Genomic DNA, 23,762 nt, shown 5'->3' with positions numbered 1-23,762 from the left:
CATTTTTACAAAGCTAAACATATCAAGCACAATTTGAGTAAAATGTTTAATTAAATAGGGCATTATAGCCATGTCCCGTTCATGTACATTCAACATCAGTGATGCACATGCTTGCCTAGTAAGACCAGCGCTTTAGGAACATTCTGCTTTCTAGCAGGGTAGTAGGATTTAGAACCTGACATCTATGAAAGTCTTGTACAAAAAAGTACAAATCTTTGTATAAAATATATGAAACTATCCCTAATTGCACTTTGCTCAACTTTTCTTTTTACATCAAATTTTGTATACAAATCTGAAGACAGGCTGCCAAAATACAGTTTTCTAAAAAGGTTTTTAAAGAGCTAAAATATCATTCTGAATGAGCATGGTCCCAAAAGTCAACGATTATCTCCAGTTATCCAGTTAATATTTGAGGGGGCGAAGAAAGAAGGGAGAGAAATGGGTACAGGGTTGAGGGAAAGGAGGTGAAGTACCCCCAGCCTTTACTTCAGAGCATCCATCATCATCTTCTTGAACTTCTCCAGGTCCACTTTCTTCATGATGAAGGCCTTGTGGGTCTTCTCCAGCAGACCCAGAGTGTCCAGGACCATCATCCCCCGCGTGTGAGTCCCCGCCAGCTCCACGCTCACCACCACATGGTCGCACGCCGTCACGAAGGCATCGTCTACAGCCGCCGCCATCGCGTAGGAGTCACACGACACAAAGCCCAAGCCGTCCACCATCTCCTTCTGGGATCGCTCGCTGAGCGACTGGTCCATGCTATGGCGGAAGATCCGAGCCATGAAGCGGGCCTTCTTCGTGTCCTGGGCCAGCCAGGCGTCACAAAACTCCTACCAGACAGGACCGGAATGAGAATAACATTTAGCAACCAACAAGCCTACTCATGTCTATCACGGAATACAGCAAATCATTTTGTGTGTATGTGCACTTGTTAATGTGCAGTGACTTTAAAAGGTTAGATTTATCCCAATTAGACCACCTGTTATGGGGTTCCCAAAATTAAGTGTTACCAGCTGACAAACGACAGACTGCTATCTCAGTGTAGTCCATGCAAAAAACTAACCTGTCGATATTTGTGTAAAGACTGTGGTCAGCTTTGGGGTAGCTATTTTCCCCAGGGCATTAGAACCCTTCTAGGTCGTGTAAAACTGAGCATGCTGTTTGGCGTCAGGCTCACCCATGGCAGCTTGCTGTAGCAGGTGAACTCCCAGCAAGACAGGTAGGTTGGACACAGGAAGTCATTGAGGACGATGTAAGCTGCTTCCGGGTCGGCCGCAAAGTTGAACTCTCCGCACACCGTTGTGTTTCCTCTGGCTGCGGGTAAACGGATTTAACGTGTCATTTCCTATTTTTCATCCTTAATCCTAATGGGTTTGCTAGGTGCTGTGTGTTTGAAAGACCCAACATGGAGCCCAGTGGAGAGTCTAGTAATGGCTTAAGCTACAGGAGACAATAACCTCTCAACTCAAAAACAACATGCAGATCGTAGCTAGGCCAAAACAGCCACTTCTGACCCGTTAAGCCAGACCTACACCAACCCAGATACACACCACCTAGTGGTGAATCCTAGTACTGCACAATAAGGTCTCCCAGGGGATGGGTGTAGGTGAGCTCACAGTCGGTGTTGCCCCCCATGATGTAGAGGCCTTTCAGCTTGCTGGGAATGGAAGGGTCCAGTCTCACCGCCATGGCTAGGTTAGTGAGGGGCGCCGTGGCAACCAGAGAGATCTGAGGGAGAGATGGGCAGAGGAGGATAAGAGGACACACAGCGTGTGTACATTCACCATCTGAGCCTAACGTCTCCGCCTCTCTCTCAGATCTCTCTCGGCCTTCCGCTCACCTCTCCAGGGTTCTCGTTGATGATGCGTATCATGGCGGACACCGCCCCCTCCTTCTGGACCATCTCCAGACCCGGGGCGTCGGGGTCCGGGACGTCTCCCAGCCCGTCCTTGCCGTGGAAGTCTCCCCCGTGGACGTGGATCCCCAGGATGGACCTGGCCGCTCCTCGGAACACCGGGATCTAACATCCGGAACACGGACACACTTGATCAGGCTGGATCCTTAAAGTACTGTGAGAGTGCTACCGTAACAACTTCACAACAAGGACAATGTCTCTCTCTCTGTTTATCTGCTTGCCTGTCTGTCTACATATCTGACTAGCCTGCTAGGCCATCTGCCTGCAGCTCTAAACACGTGCTCATTAATGGACTCCTCAGACCTCGGATTGTGTTGACAGTGCAGTCTGACTCCACGAGTCCCCTAGCATGTGGTAACAACAGTGTATTGTAGTGGGAGAGGCATCAATCTATCAGTCTCTCTGCACATCACATGATGCATGTTCACAGCTGGCATCATGCCCAAGTCAAGGTTGAGCAGTGTTTTAAACTCCTCAGTGTGTGTGTTAGTGTTGGTCAGACACAAAAACCTGCACACAGATCTAAAACGTGTTGTAGAACTAAATACAACGAAGCCGAATAAAACGGAATACAATGAAACACATTTGAATGCGATGGAATAGAATAGAATGTTCGGTGCCTCTAGTCTGTCGCAAGCCTGGAGAACCCTCAGCGTGTTCCGACACACATTCTCCACGCTGGTGTTGCCGTGGACACAGGTGATGCCAAGCAGCTGGACGTGGGGCTGGGCCAGCGCCAGCATGATGGCCTGGGCGTCATCCACACCACTGTCCACATCCACCAGGAGCTTCTTCTGAGACATGTTGGACCCTGGGGGTCACACACACACACACACACACACACACACACACACACACACACACACACACACACACACACACACACACACACACACACACACACACACACACAGAGGCAGTGCATGTGCATACACACAGGGAGGGAGGGAGAAACAGAGATATGTGCACACAAGGGTGAGAGTTACAGTTAATGTTTACTTTCAATATGAACTTTTGTCTCACACAGGAGCTTACTGACCTACTGCATACCAGTCTTATCACTTGACCTTAGCCTCTCTGTACATGGATTATGTATTTAATATGTGGCTGTGAAGCAATAGCTTCACAGCCACTGTAGACTGTAGAGCTGGAATTTTACCATGAAATAAAAGCACTGTTCAAAAGAACACCAATATCAACAACATTATTCATCTCTATTCATTCTTTGCCTTATGAGATCAGGTTTAAAAAGGTTCTATTCTCATGTAAAGCAGCCTATATTGACAGAAATATGTATCAAACACTAGAATCTGCTGCTTGCTTTGATATTTAAGAACAAAAGCACCTTAGGCTACAGAAAACACATCCATTTAATCAATGTACATGCTTGTTCACAAATATTCCGAGTGATTACCTGTGGTTGAGAATAACAAGACCGGACTGTGGGAGTGTGGAGAATAGTGTGTCTGTCTGCTGGTGAACCGGGTCCGGGATAAATGGCTGTCACATGCTAGGGCGAACCTTGGAGCACCCATGGGATCGAGGGACAAAGAAGGAGGAGTTTTTAGGAGATAACTTCACTAGAGACAAGGAATGAATCTGCAGTTCGTGACGGCTGCACGGGACGAGTGGTAGTTCTGCATGTGATGTGTGTATTTATTCCACAGCAAAAAGGCGCAAATGTGGCACACCACCACTACTAAATGTAGGTCAATGTCAGGCTAGGAATGTTATGGTGGTAGGTCGACAACTGTTCGTGTGATCCGACTCATTGAGAATGCATGAACAACTACAAATGAACTTGACTTTCATTTAATTCAGTTTGTGAACCTACGGGCACAATTGAGTAAAGCTGTTGATCCTACGCTCTTCCAGGACGGAATTACATTAGACTGACCTTATTTATTGCTCACCTCCGTGTAGGTAGTTTAAAAAAATACTTGGATGCATGATCTCCAATACATCGTGTGCATACTTTTAAGGTCGCGGCCATTTAAAATGTGTTACTCCGGTGACGTTATTGGCAGCAACAAAATAAGCAGCACATAATGCGTCATCGGCAGATTCGGCATTACTCGTTAAAGGCTCATGGATTGCTTCTTGTTTTTTACTGTACATTTCTGCCACACAACCGCAGGCAGTGAGAGAGAAAATCAGACAGACAGATGTAGAGGAGAGATAAATAGCACAAGATAAACATGTACTTTATTTAGTTTTTAATAGCAGGGGTACAGGAGAGAGTAAAGAACAAGAGCACATTTTACAGCAAAGATATTTTATCGCCAAAAACATCCGACGTGTTGTTCATTCACACGATCAATGGATTAAACTATAACTGCATCAGCATTTGGCAACGTTTTCAGTGAATCAGCATAAATAATCTGTGTGAAATTATATTGTGAGATACTTTTCAACTCAAAGACCAAGTGTAGATACTGACAGAATCTTGTCCTAACTGAGGTATAATAGGTGAAGATCACTCCACAACAGCCTACATGTCAGATCTACTATACATCTTCCATGTGCTCTAGAATCTAGATCTATGGATGCTGGCCAAAGGTCAACATGTTATCTGACCCCAGTACAGACGTCACACAAAGAACTTTCTAACACATGTATTCAACCATGCACAAAACCTTCCCGTCTACGATACCGTAGCATGTGAGGTGTCACGTGTCAGCTTGCATTCGGAAAAGAACATTCCCCTTTGCTTCAGGTTTTAACATCGTCTCAACATCTTGTCCTGAATCCTCGTTGTCCGTGTTAACTTGGATTCAGATGACCAGAACCTATCCTGTAAGACTCTTGGAGAGCCGAGATCTATCATGTTCCATACATTCTTCTAGCAGGTTGACACAGGTACATTTGATGTGTAACAAGAGGACAGGAGATTGTCCACATTGATCTTGTTTGGCTGTAATCTACTGTAATGTCTTTTTTGCTGACCTTACAACAAAAGCCTCTGTCTAAAGTCTAGATTCATGACAGTAACCACACTACGTCAACAAAAGTAATTCACATTTATGGGATGACCTACAGCAATATCCTCAGCTTCGAAACATTTGACATTTCAAAGACGTCTGTGCTTGATTTATTGTGAGACACAACAGAAAAAACAGGAATAACTGATGAAAAACTGAAACTGTAAACTGACTAAGAGCTCTAAAACTAAAACAAGGGCTTCTCTATATAATAGTGACTCAGCTGGTTTAAGGCCCAATCTGATTCTGTTTTATGAAGTATCGGCGCAGTGGCTCTGATTCACTTTAGTATAGTCATTTGGCAGAAGCAACAGGGATTGGCGATTAAGATTAAGAAAGGTTTCTGGTTGTGAGCCCGTGGGACCCTCTGCATGCCTTGGCGTCACGTTAAGAGGTCGTTGGGAGGAGGTCGTGAGTTTGCAGAAGATCTTAGATGCACGCTGAGCTACTGTGAAAGCTAGATAGAAAGCCATGTCTCTGTTGGTGCTTGGTGTGTTGTGGCATGGCTATCAAGACCAAGAATACTCTGTGGTTCAATAGTCAGGGAGCTACAGAGAGATAAACGACCTCTGGTAACACTGGAACATGACCTTATTAACAGTGACCACTAAACGAAGAGATGTGTGTGTCGATATTTGTTATTTTTTTGTGTAGGGTTTCTTTATTCTTGTTCCCATTCCTCCTCTGGGTTATTTTTCGAGACGGACAGATTGAGTGTCCAATCAGGTCTCTACTTTCCCATACGTGCCCTCTGGGGGGCGGTACTGCTTGGGGAAGGCCTTCAGTTGGAGGGAGTTAAAGGCATATTTACGACATCCCACATTCTTCATTGTGTTCTCTCTCCGGCAGCCCTCACTGGGGGTGGGGGGGTGGAGGGGGGGGGTGGAGAGGAGAAGACAAGAGACAGAAAACAGTATTTTAGATGGATGGATATATTTATTTTCCCTGTGGGACATACCTTGTAAATACCTATATATATCTGCTCCCGATACCGAAACATTTTCACTACTACGACAACTACTAAATCATAAACTAAATAATTCCCCCAATGGTGGTGTGAGTCAGGTGAAAGTGTGTATTTGTATTCAGGCAGGAGAAGGGGCAGCCCTACCTCCTCATGCAGTCGAGGGCCTGGGAGAAGACCTGCGGCGCCATGGCGTGCTCCTGCTGCAGCACCAGACACTGCTCCAGCGTCAGAGACATGGCCGTGCGGTCCTTGGCGCTCTTACAGCTGGTGAAGCGCATGCCGTTCAGACGCCGACATGCCTGGGAGGGAGGGGAGGAGGGGGATGAGGAGGGGAGGGAGGGGAGGTGGAGGAGGAGGAGGGGGAGGGAGGAGGAGGGGGAGGGGGGGAGGGGAGGAGGGGGAGGGAGGAGGAGGAGGGAGGGGAGGGAGGAAGGGAGGGGAGGAGGGGAAGGGAGGGGAGGAGGGGGAGGAGGTGTGAGGAGAGAGAGAGGAGACATGGAGGAACGTGGAGGGTATGCTCCTCAGTCACATCAATATTACATGTATCTGAAGCCTGAGAGAGAGAGACAGGAAGAGAGAGACAGGAAGAGAGAGAGAGAGACAGGTAGAGAGAGAGAGAGAGAGACAGGAAGAGAGAGAGAGAGACAGGAAGAAAGGGGGGAGTGAGATAGGAAGAGAGAGAGAGAGACAGGAAGAGAGAGAGACAGGAAGAGCGAGAGACAGGAAGAGAGAGAGAGAGAGAGAGAGACAGGAAGAGCGAGAGGGAGAAAGATAAACAACAGTAGAGCTTCTCTACCTCGGCTGCCTGCCAGAGAATGTCGACGTTCTTGCTCTTCTTGGCGTTGATGTTGTTGCTCAGCATCTTCAGCAGCTCAGGAACACTGGTCTGGCTGCGGGAACGAGGGAGGCCTGGGCGGGCGGGAGGAGAGAGACGGAGGGAGGAGCGGGGATGAAAGAAGGAGAGATGGTCACCTAGCGACTCAGAAATCATTGAGATGAAAACTGTTCCCTGCACACACTCTGGCATAAATACCACACAGACTTGATAATGTGCTTACAGTTGGTTCACAATGATAGCAGAGTAGATTTGAGCAGTAGAATATACACAGCAGATGATAGAGGTAGATTGTAGTGTTAGCGTAGTGAAGCATGGCTGTGCTGACTCACTCTCCTCTGGCAGGACCTCCTTGAACTGGTCGTAGTAGGAGCTGAGACGAGCCATGCTCTCTGTGTTCACCGCCTCCTGCAGAGACGTGTCTCCAAACCTGAAACACACACACACGTTACTGGAGGACCTGGGCCCACACACACACACACACACGTTACTGTAGGACCTGGGCCCACACACACACACACACACAGACGTTAATGGAGGACCTGGGCCCACACACACACACACACACACACAGACGTTACTGGAGGACCTGGGCCTCTCTCCTCACTTCTCAGCGAGTGTCTGTTGCTCGTTGATCCCTACGTTGAACAGAACAGGCTGCACGCGCAGCAGCATGCCATTCTGGATCTCCCGCGGCAACGCGTCAAACATCGCCCCCGGCAACGGAACCCTGACATTGAAGCCGTTCCGGTTCCCGGTGATGACGGGAAGCATGTCCGGGCTGAACCCGGAGGTTGCCTGGGTAACCTTAAATGTGACGTTCCGCAGGTCCAGCACGCCCACACTCATGTCCTCCAGCATGGCCAGCTCCTCCCCTTTAAGAGGAACGTAGAGTCACATGGTTCATCTGATATACTGGAAACAAATACATGTTAAGACACACACAAACACGCAAGCACACAGACTCACATGCACGACACAAACACATACACACACAAACACACCTACACACACAGGCACACACATGCATACAGAGACACACACAGACAGACAGACACAAACGCACACACACAGACACACACACACAGTCAGACTGACCGTAGGTGCTGAGCAGGCCCTCGTACTGGACCAGCAGGCCAATGGTGTGCAGCTGCCTTAGGAAGCCGTCGTCACAGAGACAGTTCCTCAGCTTGATCACGAAGCCGCTGATCAGGGCTGTGAGCTGAATCACAATCAGAATGGGATTTATTCGCCATGAAAGTTTGCACAGACAAGGAATTTGCTTTGGCAGGAAGGTGCATACAATAAACATATACCTAAAATTTAAATATGTGAACTATGTGGACTAACTATACTAACAGCTGCACACAAACAAGAACCAACAATCCATCATCATCAATCATCCATCAATCCATCCACACCTCCTGTATTTTCATATGGGTTGTATATAATGCATCCATCCATACATCCCTCTAATATTTTGGGCAGTATATAATCCATCCCTCCATACACCATTAGGACATGTGTGTTGCTGAATCCCTCCCTCTCTCCAGCATCAGGGTGTGTGAGGTCTAATGTGAGGGCGGTGTGGTGGACCTCTAGTCTGTCAGATCAGGGTGTGTGAGGTCTAATGTGAGGGCGGTGTGGTGGACCTCCAGTCTGGCAGATCAGGGTGTGTGAGGTCTAATGTGAGGGCGGTGTGGTGGACCTACAGTCTGGCAGAAGACCACGTCCCGGCGGTACTGCAGCGTGAGGCTGCTGGCGATGGTGGGGGCGTTGTCCTGCATCAGCAGGAACACCATGGACTTCTTGGCCTTGTCGCTCATCAGGGACACACACTCAGTCAGTGTGGTCAGCAGGGGGTAGAGAGCCTCGCTCCACTCGCCTGGCGGAGGCAGGGTGGACGTTACACACACACACACACACACACACACACACACACACACACACACACACACACACACACACACACACACACACACACACACACAGGAGCAGCCATACAGACACACAAACAGGTACAAAGAGACAGAAACACACACACATACACAAATTGTATGTACTATACTGTATATCATCTTACCTGGAGAGCGTTTTTCCCCCTCAGGACTGCCATCTAGAGGAGAGAGAAGGTATGTTTAAAAGAACTGTAACTTCCTCCAGTGCTAATATAGGTGCTTCAAACCTACAGCAGTCTCCGTTAGGGCGGGGCGGGCATGCAAGGGTCTGGTGACAATGGGAGGATGATGACGATAGAGGAAGAGGACATGTTGACGGGGACAGGAAGTTCTTCTGTTTACATCCGGGGTGTATCCAGAACGCTTCCTGGTTACTAAGGATACCTCATGAGACACATGTTACATTTCAACCGAGGCACGCTGTTATTGGTGTCCTGATCAATCAGTCCGTCATTTAACCGAACAATAAGCCAACCAACTATCAAATCAATCAATCAATTTAACAAGCAGGGGGAGAATGGAAAGAGAGTGAATGAGTGACTGAGTGACTGTGTATGTGTCTGTTTAAGCATCTTTGCCTGTGCTTGCATGCGTGTGTGTGTGCATGCGTGTGTGTGTGCATGCGTGTGTGTGTGTGTGCATGCGTGTGTGTGTGTACCTTTCTTAGTTCTGCCTTCCTGCTGGCCCTCAGCAGCCAGGAAGACGTCCTCACAGCTGCTGTCGCTCTCCATCCTGTCTCTCTGCAGCAGACGCTCCACCCTCTGGATCACACACTCCAGACTCTTCTCCACGTTCAGCCACACCTTCCCCTGGGGGGAGAGAGAGAGACAGGGAGGAGGAGGGAGAGAGAGACAGGGAGGAGGAGGGAGAGAGAGACAGGGAGGAGGAGGGAGAGAGAGACAGGGAGGAGGAGGGAGAGAGACAGGGAGGAGGAGGGAGAGAGACAGGGAGGAGGGAGAGAGAGACAGGAGGAGGAGAGAGAGAGAGGAAGAGACAGGCCGGGATGGAGGAGAGGGAGAGAGATAGAGACAGAGAGAGACAGAGAGAGATGGAGACAGAGAGAGACAAAGAGAGATGGAGACAGAGAGAAAGAGAAGGAGATAGAGGGAGAGAGGGAAAGACAGACAGCCAGAGGAAGAGAGGCAAATATTCAACAGTCATTAAAACAGCTATGCAGTTGATTTCCTTGTGCATGACTCCACTCCACAGGACTGGGATCCTGTCTAGTTGGTCTCCGGCTTCAGAAGACCAGTCAAGCAGGCCGCTCTCACCCAGTCCTCCTCGTGCCAGTCGGCCGGTAGAGAGGTCCGCTTTGCCCCTGTCGCCCTCGGGGTGGCGCGAGGGCGAGGTGGAGAGGCGGGAGGGCGAGTGGCGCGAGGGCGAGCGGGACGGGGAGCGGGAGGAGGGCGAGAGGGAGGAGGAGGAGGGCGAGGGCGTGCCCTGGGGGGCGATGCCCTCGGGACGCGCGGCCGCCAGGGCCAAGATGGCCGACGAGAGGAGTTTGGAGTCACACACAGTCACCAGCTGGCGAGTCTGGAGGGAGAAGAGGAGAAGAAGATGCAGTAGGATGGAAAAAGAGGTAGTTGGAGCATGTGGAAGCTACTGTCTTCCCTCCTGTCTCCATCTCTCCCTCCCCTCCCTCCCCCGGCCCTCCCTCCTCTCCCTCTCCCTCCCCTGGCCCTCCCTCCTCTCCCTCTCCCTCCCCCGGCCCTCCCTCCTCTCCCTCCCCCGGCCCTCCCTCCTCTCCCTCCCCCGGCCCTCCCTCCTCTCCCTCCTCCCCCCTCCCCCTGCCCTCCCTCCATCCTCTCCCTCCCCCGGCCCTCCCTCCTCTCCCTCCTCTCCCTCCCCCAGCCCTCCCTCCTCTCACTCTCCCTCCCCCGGCCCTCCCTCCTCTCCCTCCTCTCCCTCCCCCGGCCCTCCCTCCTCCCCCTCCTCTCCCTCCCCCTGCCCTCCCTCCCTCCTCTCCCTCCCCCTGCCCTCCCTCCCTCCTCTCCCTCCCCCTGCCCTACCTTCTCAGTGAGGATGGCGAGGGTTCTCTCCAGGGCGTTGGCGGAGCGTTCCTTGGCCGCGCGGGACAAGCGCTCAGCGTAGTAGCACACCTGGGTCTTCAGGGTGTTGATCTGACCAATCAGCTCCTTCGCCCTCACCACATCCTGAGGTAGGTACGCCACGGCTTTCGATCCCGAGCCAGAACTGCAGAGGTGTGTGTGTGTGTGTGTGTGTAGGTGAGAAAAAATAACCATGGTCATGGACAATAGAGTAGATAGAGTAGATAGTCTCAACTACCAAGTGCCTACCAAGGGGCAGCACTGCAAGCAGAGGTAATGTAAACAACCTCACCTTTCCTCCTTATAAGCGCTAAGCAAGAGGACAAAACAAACAAACCACAGTCAAAATGCTGGAATCCTTTTCAACTACAGACCTCTGCACACAGACAGAATGTAAGTCACGTACAGGTGCACCATGACAGAGTGTGGGGCTAGGAGCATGACAGAGTGTGGGGCTAGGAGATGACAGAGTGTGGGGCTAGGAGCATGACAGAGTGTGGGGCTAGGAGCATGACAGAGTGTGGGGTTAGGAGCATGACAGAGTGTGGGGTTAGGAGCATGACAGAGTGTGGGGCTAGGAGCATGACAGAGTGTGGGGCTAGGAGCATGACAGAGTGTGGGGCTAGGAGCATGACAGAGTGTGGGGCTAGGAGCATGACAGAGTGTGGGGTTAGTCCTATGGGCTATGTGTACTCACTGCTTCCTGGCTTCCTCCAGCTTGTGCACCAGCTTGCGGAGGCCGCAGCCTTTGAAACCCTGATAGTGCGCAGCCGGGGCTCCGATGGTCACCACATCATACGTGCGGTCTGACAGCAGGGGGCGACACAGAGCCAACATCAATCACACCACCAATAACCCCATAAACCATCGATTAATAATTTTCTTTCAAATGTCCATCTGCCAAGATGTCCCACCACCAATCAATCAATTGAACGGTAAATCCACAAATCGTTCTGTCAGTCATTAAACAAGTCACGCTGTCCAGGTGTGATGCCTACCGTAGCCTGACTCTCCCTGTACCCTCATCCTCTGAACGTGCAGGTTGGTGGGGATGAACTCCAGCTTCTTCTCTGCCTTCAGAGTGCTGGACTTGAAGGAGGGACCTGGAGAAGAGAGGAGAGAAGAGGAGGAGAGAGGAGATAAGAAAAGAAACACACTATATATGTTTCAGTTGTGTGTGTGTGTGTGTGTGTGTACTGACCCTTGTATTCGTGCAGGTCACTGATGGTCTCCTGGTAGGTGAGGATGATGGTCTGGTACTGAGTGATGATGTCTCTCCTCAGGTTCTCCCAGCACGGAGACAACTCGCCCAGCTCCTCCAGCTCACACACCCTACACACACACACACACACACACACACACACACACACACACACACACACACACACACACACAGTGAGCAACACACACACACACACAGTGAGCAACACACACACACACACACCGTGAGCAACACACACACAGTGAGCAACACACACACACACACACACCATAGCTTACAAACACTCATGGACAGACATACATCAAGGGCGACATGACGAATACATCGCTAATTGCCGATTGAAGTAGTGACGGTTGTCGACAGTCAAATATGTTCCTATCGCCCAACCCTAACACACACACACACGCGCGTTCTCCTGGATGTTGTCCACACACCTGACAGCATCCTCCTCCAGCAGCAGTTTGACGAACTGCCGGGGGATGTGTAGAGAGAGCACGCTCTCGGCCATCTGCTCCAGAACCCTCAGGTGGTTCCCGTCCGTGGTGGGGAAGCGGTACATACGGGACATGGTGCCCCCGAACACTGCAACACACACACACAGCCACGCACACACACACACACACACAGTACACATACACACACATAGTACAGACACACACACACAGTACATATACACACACATAGTACAGACACACACACACAGTACATATACACACACATAGTACAGACACACACATAGTACAGACACACACACACACACACACACACAGTACACATACAAACACATAGTACAGACACACACACATACAGATAAATACACACACACACGCACACAGACATACACTCATAAATGTAGGGAATACAGAACATTGCAAATCCACATCAACATTTATCAATCTGTTTGAATAGATCATTCTGTTTGAACTTCCAGTTCATCAGTCAGGTAGTTCCTCAAACACTCATATCTACATATATTATATGTGCTATAAGTGACTACAGCTGCTGTTACACACACACACACACACACACACACACACACACACACACACACACACACACACACTCACCAGCCTTGAGCAGTGTGTCTTTGCAGAGAGAGGCAGACTTGGACCGGATGCCAATGGACTCAGTCAGACTCTCATCTACTGGGAGCACCATCTAAAACACACAAACACACACACACACACTGATGAGCATCAAACGCCTCCTATCGAGGGGAGATGTGAAAGAGCTACTGGTAAGTGGGGGTGAGTAACATATAACTCCTGTCCTCCTCCACTGAACTGTAGTGACAGGCCTGGTGACCCCCCCCCGACCCCCTCCCAGCCCCCAGCCCCAGGTGAGAGGTCAACACAGAGACAAGGTATAGATACAGGCTTCCTTTTGTGTGTGTATACGTGTGCATGCGTGCATGTGTGTATATGTGTGTGCACGTGCATGCATGCATGCGTGTGTGTTATTTGTGTGTGTGTGTATAAATATATATGACGTGTGTGTGTGTACCCGGTGACCCATCTCGTTCCACTCACTCTCCCGTTGACGGTGTCGCCGCGCTGTAACCTAGCAACAGGGGCCCTCTGTTCCCGCCTCTCCTCGATCTGCCAGGCGATGATGGTGATGTTTCCCGTCCGCTCGTTCTCTGCCGACCTGGCGACCGTGGGACACGCTTATCAGAACAGCCGGCTCAACATCACAGCAGTTCAGGACAACATTTCAACAACAAGTTGCGAACCCTTTCCCACAGGGGGGGGGGCGACTACACAGCCTGGGTGTAAAAACAAGTAGGGAGTCAGGTGGCTGAGCGGTTAGGGAATCGGGCTAGTAATCTGAAGGTTGCCAGTTCGATTCCCGGCTGTGCCAAATGACGTGTCCTTGGGCAAGGCACTTCACCCTGCTTGCCTTGGGGGAATGTCCCTGTACTTACTGTAAATCGCTCTGGATTAGAGCGTCTGCTAAATGACTAAAATGTAAAAAGTTTTACAGTAATGTAGCTTTATTGGTCTGGCCCACTGCTAGAGATTCAAATTTTTATGGTGATATTAGGAATATCACCATATCATATATGTTTGCAGGAACCAGTTTAATCCCCTGTTCTGCACAAACAAATGTTTGTGTGTGTTTGTGTGTGTGTGCGTGTGCGTACCTGAGGGTTAGGTGCAGTCTGTGGTGCTTGTCCTGCAGGAGTTCTTTGACCGGAAACATAGCTGAACCTAGCATGTACATCTGACACACACATCCCCACACCACAGACACACACCACATACACACACACAACAAAGACAGAGCAAAACAAAGTGAGAAATAGAAGGTAGGATAGCATCACGTGTTTCGTACATGAATGACCAAACTTAGTCATGCGTATGAGTTTCAATATCAGGTAACACATGAGACGCGTTATAACCAAATTGTCACATTATTGTCATTGTGTGTCTTTTCCTGTGTGGGAGGGGAGAGAGAGAAGAGACAGAGAGAAAGAGAAACAGGGAGACAGAGAGAAGAAAAGAGAGACAGGAGAGAGAGAGAGAGAGAGAGAGAGAGAGAGAGAGAGAGAGAGAGAGAGTGTTTGGTAGTGTTTGGTAGTTGTGTGGTTGCTCCTCACCGTTCCCTGGGCGCGGTCCTTGACATCGTACACAGACAGCTTGACCTGGGTCTGCTGTGTGATCAGAGAGTCCTGGAAGAAGGCTATGCTGCTCAGGTAGATAGGGTTACTGGTGCCCTAGAGAGAGAGACAAGAGAGAGAGAGAGAGAGAGAGAGAGAGAGAGACAAGAGAGAGAGAGAGAGAGAGAGACAAGAGAGAGAGAGAGAGAGAGAGAGAGAGAGAGAGAGAGACAAGAGAGAGAGAGAGAGAGAGACAAGAGAGAGAGAGAGAGAGAGAGAGAGAGACAAGAGAGAGAGAGAGAGAGAGAGAGAGAGAGAGAGAGAGAGAGAGAGAGAGAGAGAGAGAGAGAGAGAGAGAGAGAGAGAGAGAGAGAAGAGAGAGAGAGATGAGGAGGGAGAGAGAGAGAGACAGAGGGAGCAAGAGAGAGAAAGAGGGACAGGGTAAGAGAAAGTTGACTTTGGCTACAAACACACTAACAGCTTGACAGTCATGTTGTGGTCATGTTGTGGTCATGTTGCGGTACCTCGATGATCTCGGTCTGGGCGTGCTTGGTCCAGAAGGCCTGAGGGGGCGTGGTGCAGCTGACCGCCACAAAGCTGGTGGGCTTCCGGTCCAGGGCGGGGGTGACCAGCTCACTGCAGGCTGGGGGGAGGAGCGGAGATGGAGGACGTTATGGATCAAGACTGACAGGTCAACACAGAGCTCCACTCTCACTGATCTAGTTATGAGGAGACCTAAAGTACGTTGCCAATGTTGTCATCCCAGACTGAACTCCAACACAGGCTCATCTGGGTCCTGACTGTTGCCTAGGAGATGAAGGGGTGGGGCGGAGAGGAAGAGGAGGAGGAAGGGAGATATGAAGATAATGAACGAGGGAGGGAGGGGGAGGGAGGGGGAGGTGAGAGATGGTTTCAAGCAGAGTCTCCTGAGTTCGGGATCGATCTCCATAGACATCACCACACGCACGATCCGTAACCATGGTAAAGGTTGCCTAGTTACCTGAGAGGGCCAGCCCCATCATCTCCGCTGAGAGGTCGAAGGTGTTGGCTCGGTACACCGACCACGGGCGATGCCGTGGGCTGCGCTCCTTCCCTGACATGCTGGCGGTTGTGGGGGGTCAGGGGTCAGAGAAGAGGGTCGGGTCGTTAGAAGGAGGGGTTGATGTGTACAGATCCTCTAGGGCTCCTGTCTAGATCCAGGGGGGTCCAGGGGTCCTTCCCAAATGTTGTGATCGGTCCTCTACTGGCTAATCTGGAGAGAGAGATGGAGAGAGGGTTGATCAGCTCATATGAAGGATCTGAACAGTTTCAAAGAAGAGTAGCCTGTGATTACCAGAGAGTTTCTGATGTGAGGCTGTGAGAGGAGGAGGAACTTGTTTCATAGTGCAGTGTCAGGGAAGTGGAGGAGCGCGTATTTCCCCTGTCTTTAGAAAGGGCTCATATAAGCAGTAAAATGGGGCTTAGATAGGGGAAAGTGACAGCTGTGTGACTTTTCACACAGCTGTGGGGTGTGAAGAGAGAGGGAGAGAGAGATAGAAAGACAGACCGAGAGAGGGAGAGCGAGGGAGCTATAGAGAGGAACAGGGGAAAGTGTCATCTTGTAACTAATAACGTAACTCTCTTTACACTTCACCTAGCAACAGAGTTGACTGGAAGACATTCAGTCGGATGTCAGTGTCTTTTCAGAGATCATGTTGTTCCACACTTAACGCACAGCTCTAACCACACAAACTGCTACTATTGTTACTTTTAACACAGCTGTTTCAAGTGTCCATTGGGTCTGTTCACATTGCATTTATATCATAACAAATATGACAGACATGCAAATATGGGCTGTTTGTCTCTCTCACCTCAGTCACGTCTCCACACCTCAACTTCCAAGAGAACAGAAACCCAGATTGATCCTGATTCATTCTGCCTTTTGTATCGTTACCACAAGCAAGCTGGCGTATGAGTCATGCTCTCCCTGCGTCACTCCTTCAACACACACACGCACACACACACACTCATTCAATCCCAGACATAGTTTGCATGAATGCAAATCTGCACCAAGGAAAGAGCATGCGCACAAACACACACACACAATCTTTTTAGGCATGGCTGGCAGATTAGAAGAAGGCTCGTCTGTGCACCTGCCATGTCACACTGTGTCACGGAAACTGTGTAAAAACAGGAAACCATCTATCTAGCTCTGGGGTCATGCCAAATCAACTCTCCATCCACCATCCATGTCAGAGAAATTAAGAATGTAACATGATACTGTATAGGGAAAAATACTGGTGCTTGGCATTCCTTGTCAGTAGAGAGCCCTCTGCCCATATTTACATTTAGCAGACACTCTTATCCAGAGCGACTTACAATAAGCACAGGGACATTCCCCCCGAGGCAAGTAGGGTGAAACGCCTTGCCCAAGGACACAACATCGTTTTGCAGAGCCGGGGAATCGAACCAACAACCTTCTGATTAATAGCCCGACTCCCTAACCGCTCAGCCATCTGACCTCATATGACCTATAGATGACACTAGGCTGACACAAACAAACTGACCTAGGTTGACCATTATCATACTAGAGGTGCAATAAATGTGTTAATCTTATCTGTCTTGAGTGAATCATGTGGTCAAGCCTAGGGTCAGAGAACTCTGTAAGTTTCCACGTCCACGCGCACTCTACCTCTGGGATCGATCATATTGACAGCTGATATGCAGGGGAGGGGACTTCTCACCAATAAATAGTCTTACCTGAAGACTGGGGAGCTAGACAAACTTTGTAGCACAATGGCGTGTGATGTTTTGTCTCCTTGCGGCCGCAAGCAATAAAGCTTTCTTAAATTTGTTCACCGACTGTGTGCAATGCTTGATAGATTAATATTTCTGACAATCCACCCCCTCCCTTACTCTGCTCTCTCTCCTTGTCCTCTTGCCCCCCCCCCCCCATGCAGGTCCCCCCCAGCTCTGTGTTGCCTTAATAGAATGAGACAAGGGGATAAAGTGCCAAACTGTCTGTTTGTCATGGTGTGCTAGTACCACACTCTCCTCTCTTCCCCCCGCAAAGGCTGACAAGAGGCCCTTGAATTGTTTAGGGCGTGCAATGTTACTGCTATCACTTTTTCTCTCTCCTTTGTCAGCCCCGTCGCACCCCCCACGCCATCGGGACGAGCTGCTCGATGTGATTGTGATTGTGACACGCGTCTACATCATGCTGACTTCAGGACTTCAGTAGACAGATGGAGAAATGGAGAACCTGAATTTCAGTGTGGTAGATTAGGCCTGATGTGAAAGAACAGGAAAAGCTCACAGCTGTCCTTGCGCCTACTAACACTTAATCTCCAACACTAAATCTCTACTAACACAACATCCTTACTAACAGTACATCTCTACTAAAACTACATCCTTAGTAACACTACATCTCTACTAACACTACATCTCTACTAACACTAAATCTCTACTAACACTACATCCTTACTAACACTACATCTCTACTAACACTACATCTCTACTAACACTACATCCTTAGTAACACTACATCTCTACTAACACTACATCTCTACTAACACTACATCCTTACTAACACTACATCTCTACTAACACTACATCCTTACTAACACTACATCTCTACTAACACTACATCCTTACTAACACTACATCTCTACTAACACTAAATCTATACTAACACTACATCTCTACTAACACTACATCCTTACTAACACTACATCTCTACTAACACTACATCCTTACTAACACTACATCTCTACTAACACTACATCTCTACTAACACTACCTCCTTACTAACACTACATCTCTACTAACACTACATCTCTACTAACACTACATCTCTACTAACACTACATCCTTAGTAACACTACATCTCTACTAACACTACCTCCTTACTAACACTACATTTCTACTAACACTACATCTCTACTAACACTACATCCTTACTAACACTACATCTCTACTAACACTACATCCTTACTAACACTACATCTCTACTAACACTACATCCTTACTAACACTACCTCCTTACTAACACTACACTACTACTACTGTATTAATTATCGAGAACCTCCTTGCCAGAACCCTGGTCTCACAGAGCCTCGGTGTATTTCACACAGGGCATACTGATTAAATAAACATATGAATTAAACATATCCTGGATGCTGTTTAAGGAATCAAAGCTACTTTAGTACTGATACTATTTTAGTATCAGTACATATCTACTAACTATACTGATACTATTTTAGTATCAGTACAACCATCAAGAAATGTAACAATAAAACTTGGATCATAGTCGTCACACAACATCTACAGCAACATATGACAGGAAAACATCAGTATGAGGCCTCCGTCTCACCTCAGCACCCAAAACTGGATGTTTGAAGCATGGTTACCCACTGGAAAGCCAAAACTGTAGTGAAAGAGTCATCTGTGGCACAGCCAGACATGGTCTCTGACAACAGGCCTTGTAACACAAACAGGAAATGACCGCTAATCCTTTTACTGTATGTGCTTGAGTGTCAACCCACCAGAAATTTGAAAAGAACCCACCACGTTGACGTCAGGGAAAATATAAAAGATGATGTTTTTAAGCATAATGTGTTTCTAAAATCTGAAAAGGAGGGAGAAGAGAGGAGGGATATGATGAAAGTGAGAGAAAAAAAGAAAGATGATAACAGAGGCAAAAACCAAGACTAACAGATCTTCAGATTACCCTTCAGACTAGCAGATCGACAGATTACCCTCCAGACTAACAGATCTTCAGATTACCCTTCAGACTAACAGATCTTCAGATTACCCTCCAGACTAACATATCTTCAGATTACCCTTCAGACTAACAGATCGACAGATTACCCTCCAGACTAACAGATCGACAGATTACCCTCCAGACTAACAGATCTTCAGATTACCCTTCAGACTAACAGATCGACAGATTACCCTCCAGACTAACAGATCTTCATTTTACCCTTCAGACTAACAGATCGACAGATTACCCTCCAGAGTAAAGTCACTGTTTCCTGTTTGGTCTGACACTTCCTCCTGCGCACATTCAGCACAGATACCCACACACACACGAATGCTCTCACATACACATCCGCTTGCCCATACGTATACAGGTTCATCTTGAGTTCCGGACCCCTTGATCCAAACACAGATGCATAATTTACTGGTAGAACACTGCACCTGCTCCTGTGTGTGTGTGTGTGTGTGTGTATGTGTGTGTGTGTGTGTGTGTGTGCGTGTGTGTGTGCGGGAACATGAGTGCATGTAAATGTTTGTGTTGACAAATAGCCGTTTGTGTGTGTGTGTGTGTCTGTGCATCCATGGGTAAGGACAGCTCTACATGAAGGTCTATTTTTACACGTGCGTCTGTGCGTGCTGACGTCACAACATACACCATTGCAAATGTGTGCTTAGATTCATACATGCGCCATGATGCTACGCATACACACTCAAGGCTTTCAACACAGAGATACAGACAGACACACACATACACACACACAAATGGTTATTGCCAGTTTAATCTGTTATTCTGGCAGCCGTGTATAAAACCAAACAGTAGGCAATTAGTGTAGGCTGGTAATTCATGTCAGCATCATTAGGCTGCCTGTGTGTGTGTGTGCTTGTGTGTGTGTGAGAGAGAGAGAGTAGGAATGGTAGTCAGTGGGAACAGGCTGTAATCCACAGTGCCTGGAGCTGAAGGGAAAGAGGGAGGCTATGCATGGGGGGGGGGGCTCTGTGGGGGGGCTCTGTGGGGGGGGGCTCTGTGTGGGGGGGGCTCTGTGGGAAGCCCCCTGTAGATCTGAGAGGAAGCAGCAGGAAGCAAGGCGACATCTTTAAAACATCGTTGTAGCATCTATCAGTTATGCTCAAATGACAGGGCCCCTGTGGGAGAGAGGAGAGGAGGAGAGGAGGAGAGGGGAGAAGAGAGGAGAGGGGAGAGGAGGAGGGGAGGAGAGGTGAGGTGAGGGGAAGAGAGGAGGAGAGAGGAGAGAGGAGAGGAGGTGGAGGAAAAGAAGAGAGAGTGAGGAGAACAAGGGGTCCTGTTGTGGTCTAACGAGGGTGCAGGGAGTGCACCAGTGGAGGCAGAGAGAGAGCGAGAGAGCAAAAGAGAGCGAGAGAGAGACAGAGAGAGAGAGAGGTGCAGACTGGGGCCCATGTCTGGGTGGTACAGTACTGTAGGGGATACTGTCTGGACTGGAGAGTGACCCAGATAAGGGCTCTGCATGGTAAACCAAGCCCCCCATGGACTCTGTCAACTCCTTCTGCACTGCAGTGCTTCTCTCTCTCACTGTCTCTCTCTCACTCTCTCTCTCTCTCTCTCACTCTCTCTCTCTCACTCTCTCACTCTCTCTCTCTCTCTCTCTCTCTCACTCCAGCCCTCCTTCTCCTTCATCCTCCTCTTCTCTCCATGTCCATTCTGATTGGTTCTCTTCCTCTCCTCTACCCCCCATCTTCCCATCTCTAATATCTGTCTCTAGCCCTTCTCTCCTTTTGACCCTCTCCCATACTGTCTTTCCCCTGATGTTGCCTCCCTTGTTTCTCACCTCTATTCTCCTGTGACTCCCCGATCTTCTCCATTTCCATTGATTGACTGTGTTTGTGTGTGTTTGTGTGTGTGTGTGTGGGGACTGTCAGAGAGCTTGGCTTGAGTCGTCTTCTCTCTCCTTTCTCATAACTACACACTCTGTTTATCTCTCTATCTCTTCTGATCTACCGTCATGTGTCTGTCTGTCTGTGTCACTACCTGTCCATGACTCTTCCATGGACATGGAATATTTAACAAGGGTACACAGTGAGACTGTATCCACTTACCATGGGACTGCAAAGTCTACGCGTCATTATGGAGGTGACTGGTGTCCCACCTACAACTCTGTATTGTATCTAATCAATCACGGTACCGCTGCTCCTATGGGAGTGACAGCTCATAGACATGTACAGACAGATGCAACAAAGTCACTATGGACTCTGGAGAAGATGCCGCAAGCAAGCACAGCTATTCATTCAGTGGTAAAAAGGACAAAGTACAATGCAGACACGGACACACACACGTACGACTTCAATCAGAACACTGACAAAAAGGAAGGAGAAATGAACAAAGGTGCCCTTGTCACCCTGACAACAAGGAAACAATTGTCTAAGCCTAAGAAGCTGATGTTTGCTTATAAAGGAATATGTGATGGACAGACACACTTTCACAAACACCGTTGCTACTTTCTAAGACACACACTCACATAAGGAAACTTTTGATCCTATTCGGAATGAGGTTGCCTGGTAGACCCGGCTGGCCTCAATGCTAATACAAGGCCCCGAGGCGGGGGCACGTGGAGGAGTGAGAGTCATTGGTCTGTTGTGGCAAATGGAATCAAAGGAATCAAATTGTAAAAGATTGTAATTCAACGGATTTAGTTTAATCCCCCATGAGTCTAGTAAACGCACTGAAAAACACAATCTACAGCCACCATAGCGAGACAAATATTGACAATCGGTAATAGAGAATATTAGTCCTCTCAATCCTAGTCAACATGACTTTTTATAGTGTATGTAAACGATGACACAACGTAAACATCCCAACCAGTGTGGTTTCGAGGCCCGGAAAGAAGCTATTTGGATGAAACAGCTTCTGGGCTTCAGCAAACCGCCTGCAGTCTCGGTTTACGACAAGCGGTCGTGATTCAGAAGGAGAATGAATGAAAACCCGTGTTCAATGTGCTAAGTCCTTGAGTTTATATCTACCGTTGGATATTACTGACGCTTCTAATCAGTGTGACTGAACGTGCCTTTTTCTCTGTGCTCCGACAATAACAAAGATTGCGTCACATAATCTGCTGTCCTGCTGATGCTCAATTGCTGGCTGTTGTATGTGCAGCCGCTTTTGGCCGCATCCCTTTGTCACAAAGACCTACAGTATATAAATATAAACGGAATCTATGTTAGAATATAAGGGGTATTTTGTATTATTTTGAACACAGAGGTTTAAGGTCTGTATCTTAGCACAGTGATACTTGTAGGCTACTTGTGGGAAGCATTGAGCTGGTGTACGACAGAAGCATCCTCCTGCTGCTGAACAAAAACATGTCTACGCAGCTTCACTATCTGATAAATTCATTCAGGATTTAAAAAAATTCACACTTACATTACGAGTGTTTCAAGATTCCATTTTCCTCGTCAAAATGCTGTGTGCGGCTCTTTTCATTAGGATGCGCATCTTGACCAGGTCTTCGACTCGTCCGTGTCTGCAGTGATGAGAATGACTCGCCCTACCCCGCTCTTCACCACGCTCGGAGTGACATATGCTGACGTAATATCTCTTTGACAAGGCCCGCCCCTTTTCTATCCAAGGAGCGCGCTCTCTCTGGTCTGCAGCCAGGTCTGTCACGCGCCGATTAATTGATGAGGGGATGATGTGACAGATCAATTATCACTGGCCGTTAACAGCTGGACCTGGAAACAAGAGGTCACATATTTTGATCGCTATCGTCAAAATACTTAACCGCCCGGTTACATTGATTGATCGATTAAACACCACACCGGTCCTTTGAACAGCAAGCTTTCCGTTGTTTTAACTGGTAGTGTTCGTGCTTAAAATGTCGAAGGTGGAATGTTTGATCCCAACTGCGGCCAAGAGTAGCATAACATTGTGCGCAAATCATCAAATTCTTCTTACTGTGTATTGATGGGACTATGATTAACCACAGTAGGTTTCAGGCATCTGGCACTTGCCTGGTCAAAGTTAGCAGGGGGTGCATTTCGTGGCAAGGCCCAACACAGCCCTGCCCTGAAATAAACCCCCCATGTAATTTCTGTTCCGTATGTGGAATCTGAGATGTGGAAGGTGGAGTTTTCGATCCCAGGTGCCGGCGAATGTCATCAAGATTAACATTTTTGGGTCTGCCTTGGAACAAGAGGTCACATTTTGATGGGTGTCATCAGGTAGATTTTGTTTTTCAAACGGTTGAAAAAATATTTTCTAACAGTTTTTAATTTTTTTTGAAAGAAAGTTTTAAAAACTGTTTCAAAAGGTTAAAAAATATTTTCGAAAAAAGTTTTGAAACTTTTCCTTATAAACTTTTTCACAGTTGGACCTGATAGCTGTAGAAAATGTGACCTCCCTGATACATGGCTGAAAATGTCTGACCCACCAACCAAAACATTTCAGGTGATTTATCTGTCCTTGCCAAGGCCGTAGCCATGGAGTCAACATTGGGGGGGACGAATTATTTTTTTGAATTATAATTTCGG

The 23,762-nt window shown here is 48.4% G+C and overlaps 2 protein-coding genes across 4 annotated transcripts; both read right to left on the bottom strand.

Moving 5' to 3' along the window:
* Window positions 1–19: 19 nt before the first annotated feature.
* si:dkey-4e7.3 (uncharacterized protein LOC402865 homolog) lies at window positions 20–3,924 on the bottom strand. 3 transcript variants are annotated; one of them, XM_067251585.1, is made up of 7 exons: window positions 3,829–3,924; window positions 3,330–3,436; window positions 2,536–2,726; window positions 1,841–2,020; window positions 1,617–1,728; window positions 1,178–1,314; window positions 20–830 (listed from the first exon to the last, which is right to left on the bottom strand). In XM_067251585.1, exons 1-7 carry the CDS (start codon window positions 3,906–3,908, stop codon window positions 483–485), a joined length of 1,155 nt encoding a protein of 384 aa, XP_067107686.1. In that variant the 5' UTR covers window positions 3,909–3,924; the 3' UTR covers window positions 20–482. The 3 variants fall into 3 exon arrangements, with proteins under 3 accessions (XP_067107686.1, XP_067107696.1, XP_067107705.1); XM_067251595.1 differs by having other exon boundaries at window positions 21–830; window positions 3,813–3,893; XM_067251604.1 differs by lacking the exons at window positions 3,330–3,436; window positions 3,829–3,924 and adding an exon at window positions 2,955–3,059 and having other exon boundaries at window positions 21–830.
* Window positions 3,925–4,125: 201 nt separating this feature from the next.
* Window positions 4,126–22,795, bottom strand: inpp4aa (inositol polyphosphate-4-phosphatase type I Aa). The gene is given in 26 exon segments (XM_067251627.1): window positions 4,126–5,751; window positions 6,008–6,162; window positions 6,660–6,772; window positions 7,031–7,128; window positions 7,306–7,573; window positions 7,797–7,920; window positions 8,411–8,583; window positions 8,782–8,814; window positions 8,888–9,040; window positions 9,315–9,465; window positions 9,928–9,969; window positions 9,971–10,189; window positions 10,666–10,849; window positions 10,997–11,014; window positions 11,402–11,510; window positions 11,703–11,807; window positions 11,906–12,036; window positions 12,361–12,508; window positions 12,994–13,084; window positions 13,456–13,573; window positions 14,070–14,149; window positions 14,526–14,642; window positions 15,050–15,168; window positions 15,261–15,332; window positions 15,526–15,777; window positions 22,657–22,795. Coding segments are annotated over 25 exon segments (3,054 nt in total). The 5' UTR covers window positions 15,626–15,777; window positions 22,657–22,795; the 3' UTR covers window positions 4,126–5,618.
* Between the last annotated feature and the right edge of the window lie 967 nt (window positions 22,796–23,762).

This window comes from Osmerus mordax, chromosome 2 (assembly GCF_038355195.1).
Source record: "Osmerus mordax isolate fOsmMor3 chromosome 2, fOsmMor3.pri, whole genome shotgun sequence".
Classification (NCBI taxonomy): Eukaryota; Metazoa; Chordata; class Actinopteri; order Osmeriformes; family Osmeridae; genus Osmerus; species Osmerus mordax.
The sequence above is the reverse complement of the archived record's forward strand: the minus strand, read 5'-3'. Positions and strand labels throughout refer to the sequence as shown.

Bases quoted from the DNA above. Each gene is read 5' to 3' on its own strand.
- si:dkey-4e7.3 (XM_067251585.1), bottom strand. From the start codon at position 3,908: ATGGCCGCGACCTTAAAAGTATGCACACGATGTATTGGAGATCATGCA. The intron at 2,727-3,329 runs GTAATCACTCGG...TGTGACCCCCAG, and splicing joins CTTGTTATTCTCAACCACAG to GGTCCAACATGTCTCAGAAG. The intron at 1,729-1,840 runs GTGAGCGGAAGG...TCTCTCCCTCAG, and splicing joins TCAACGAGAACCCTGGAGAG to ATCTCTCTGGTTGCCACGGC.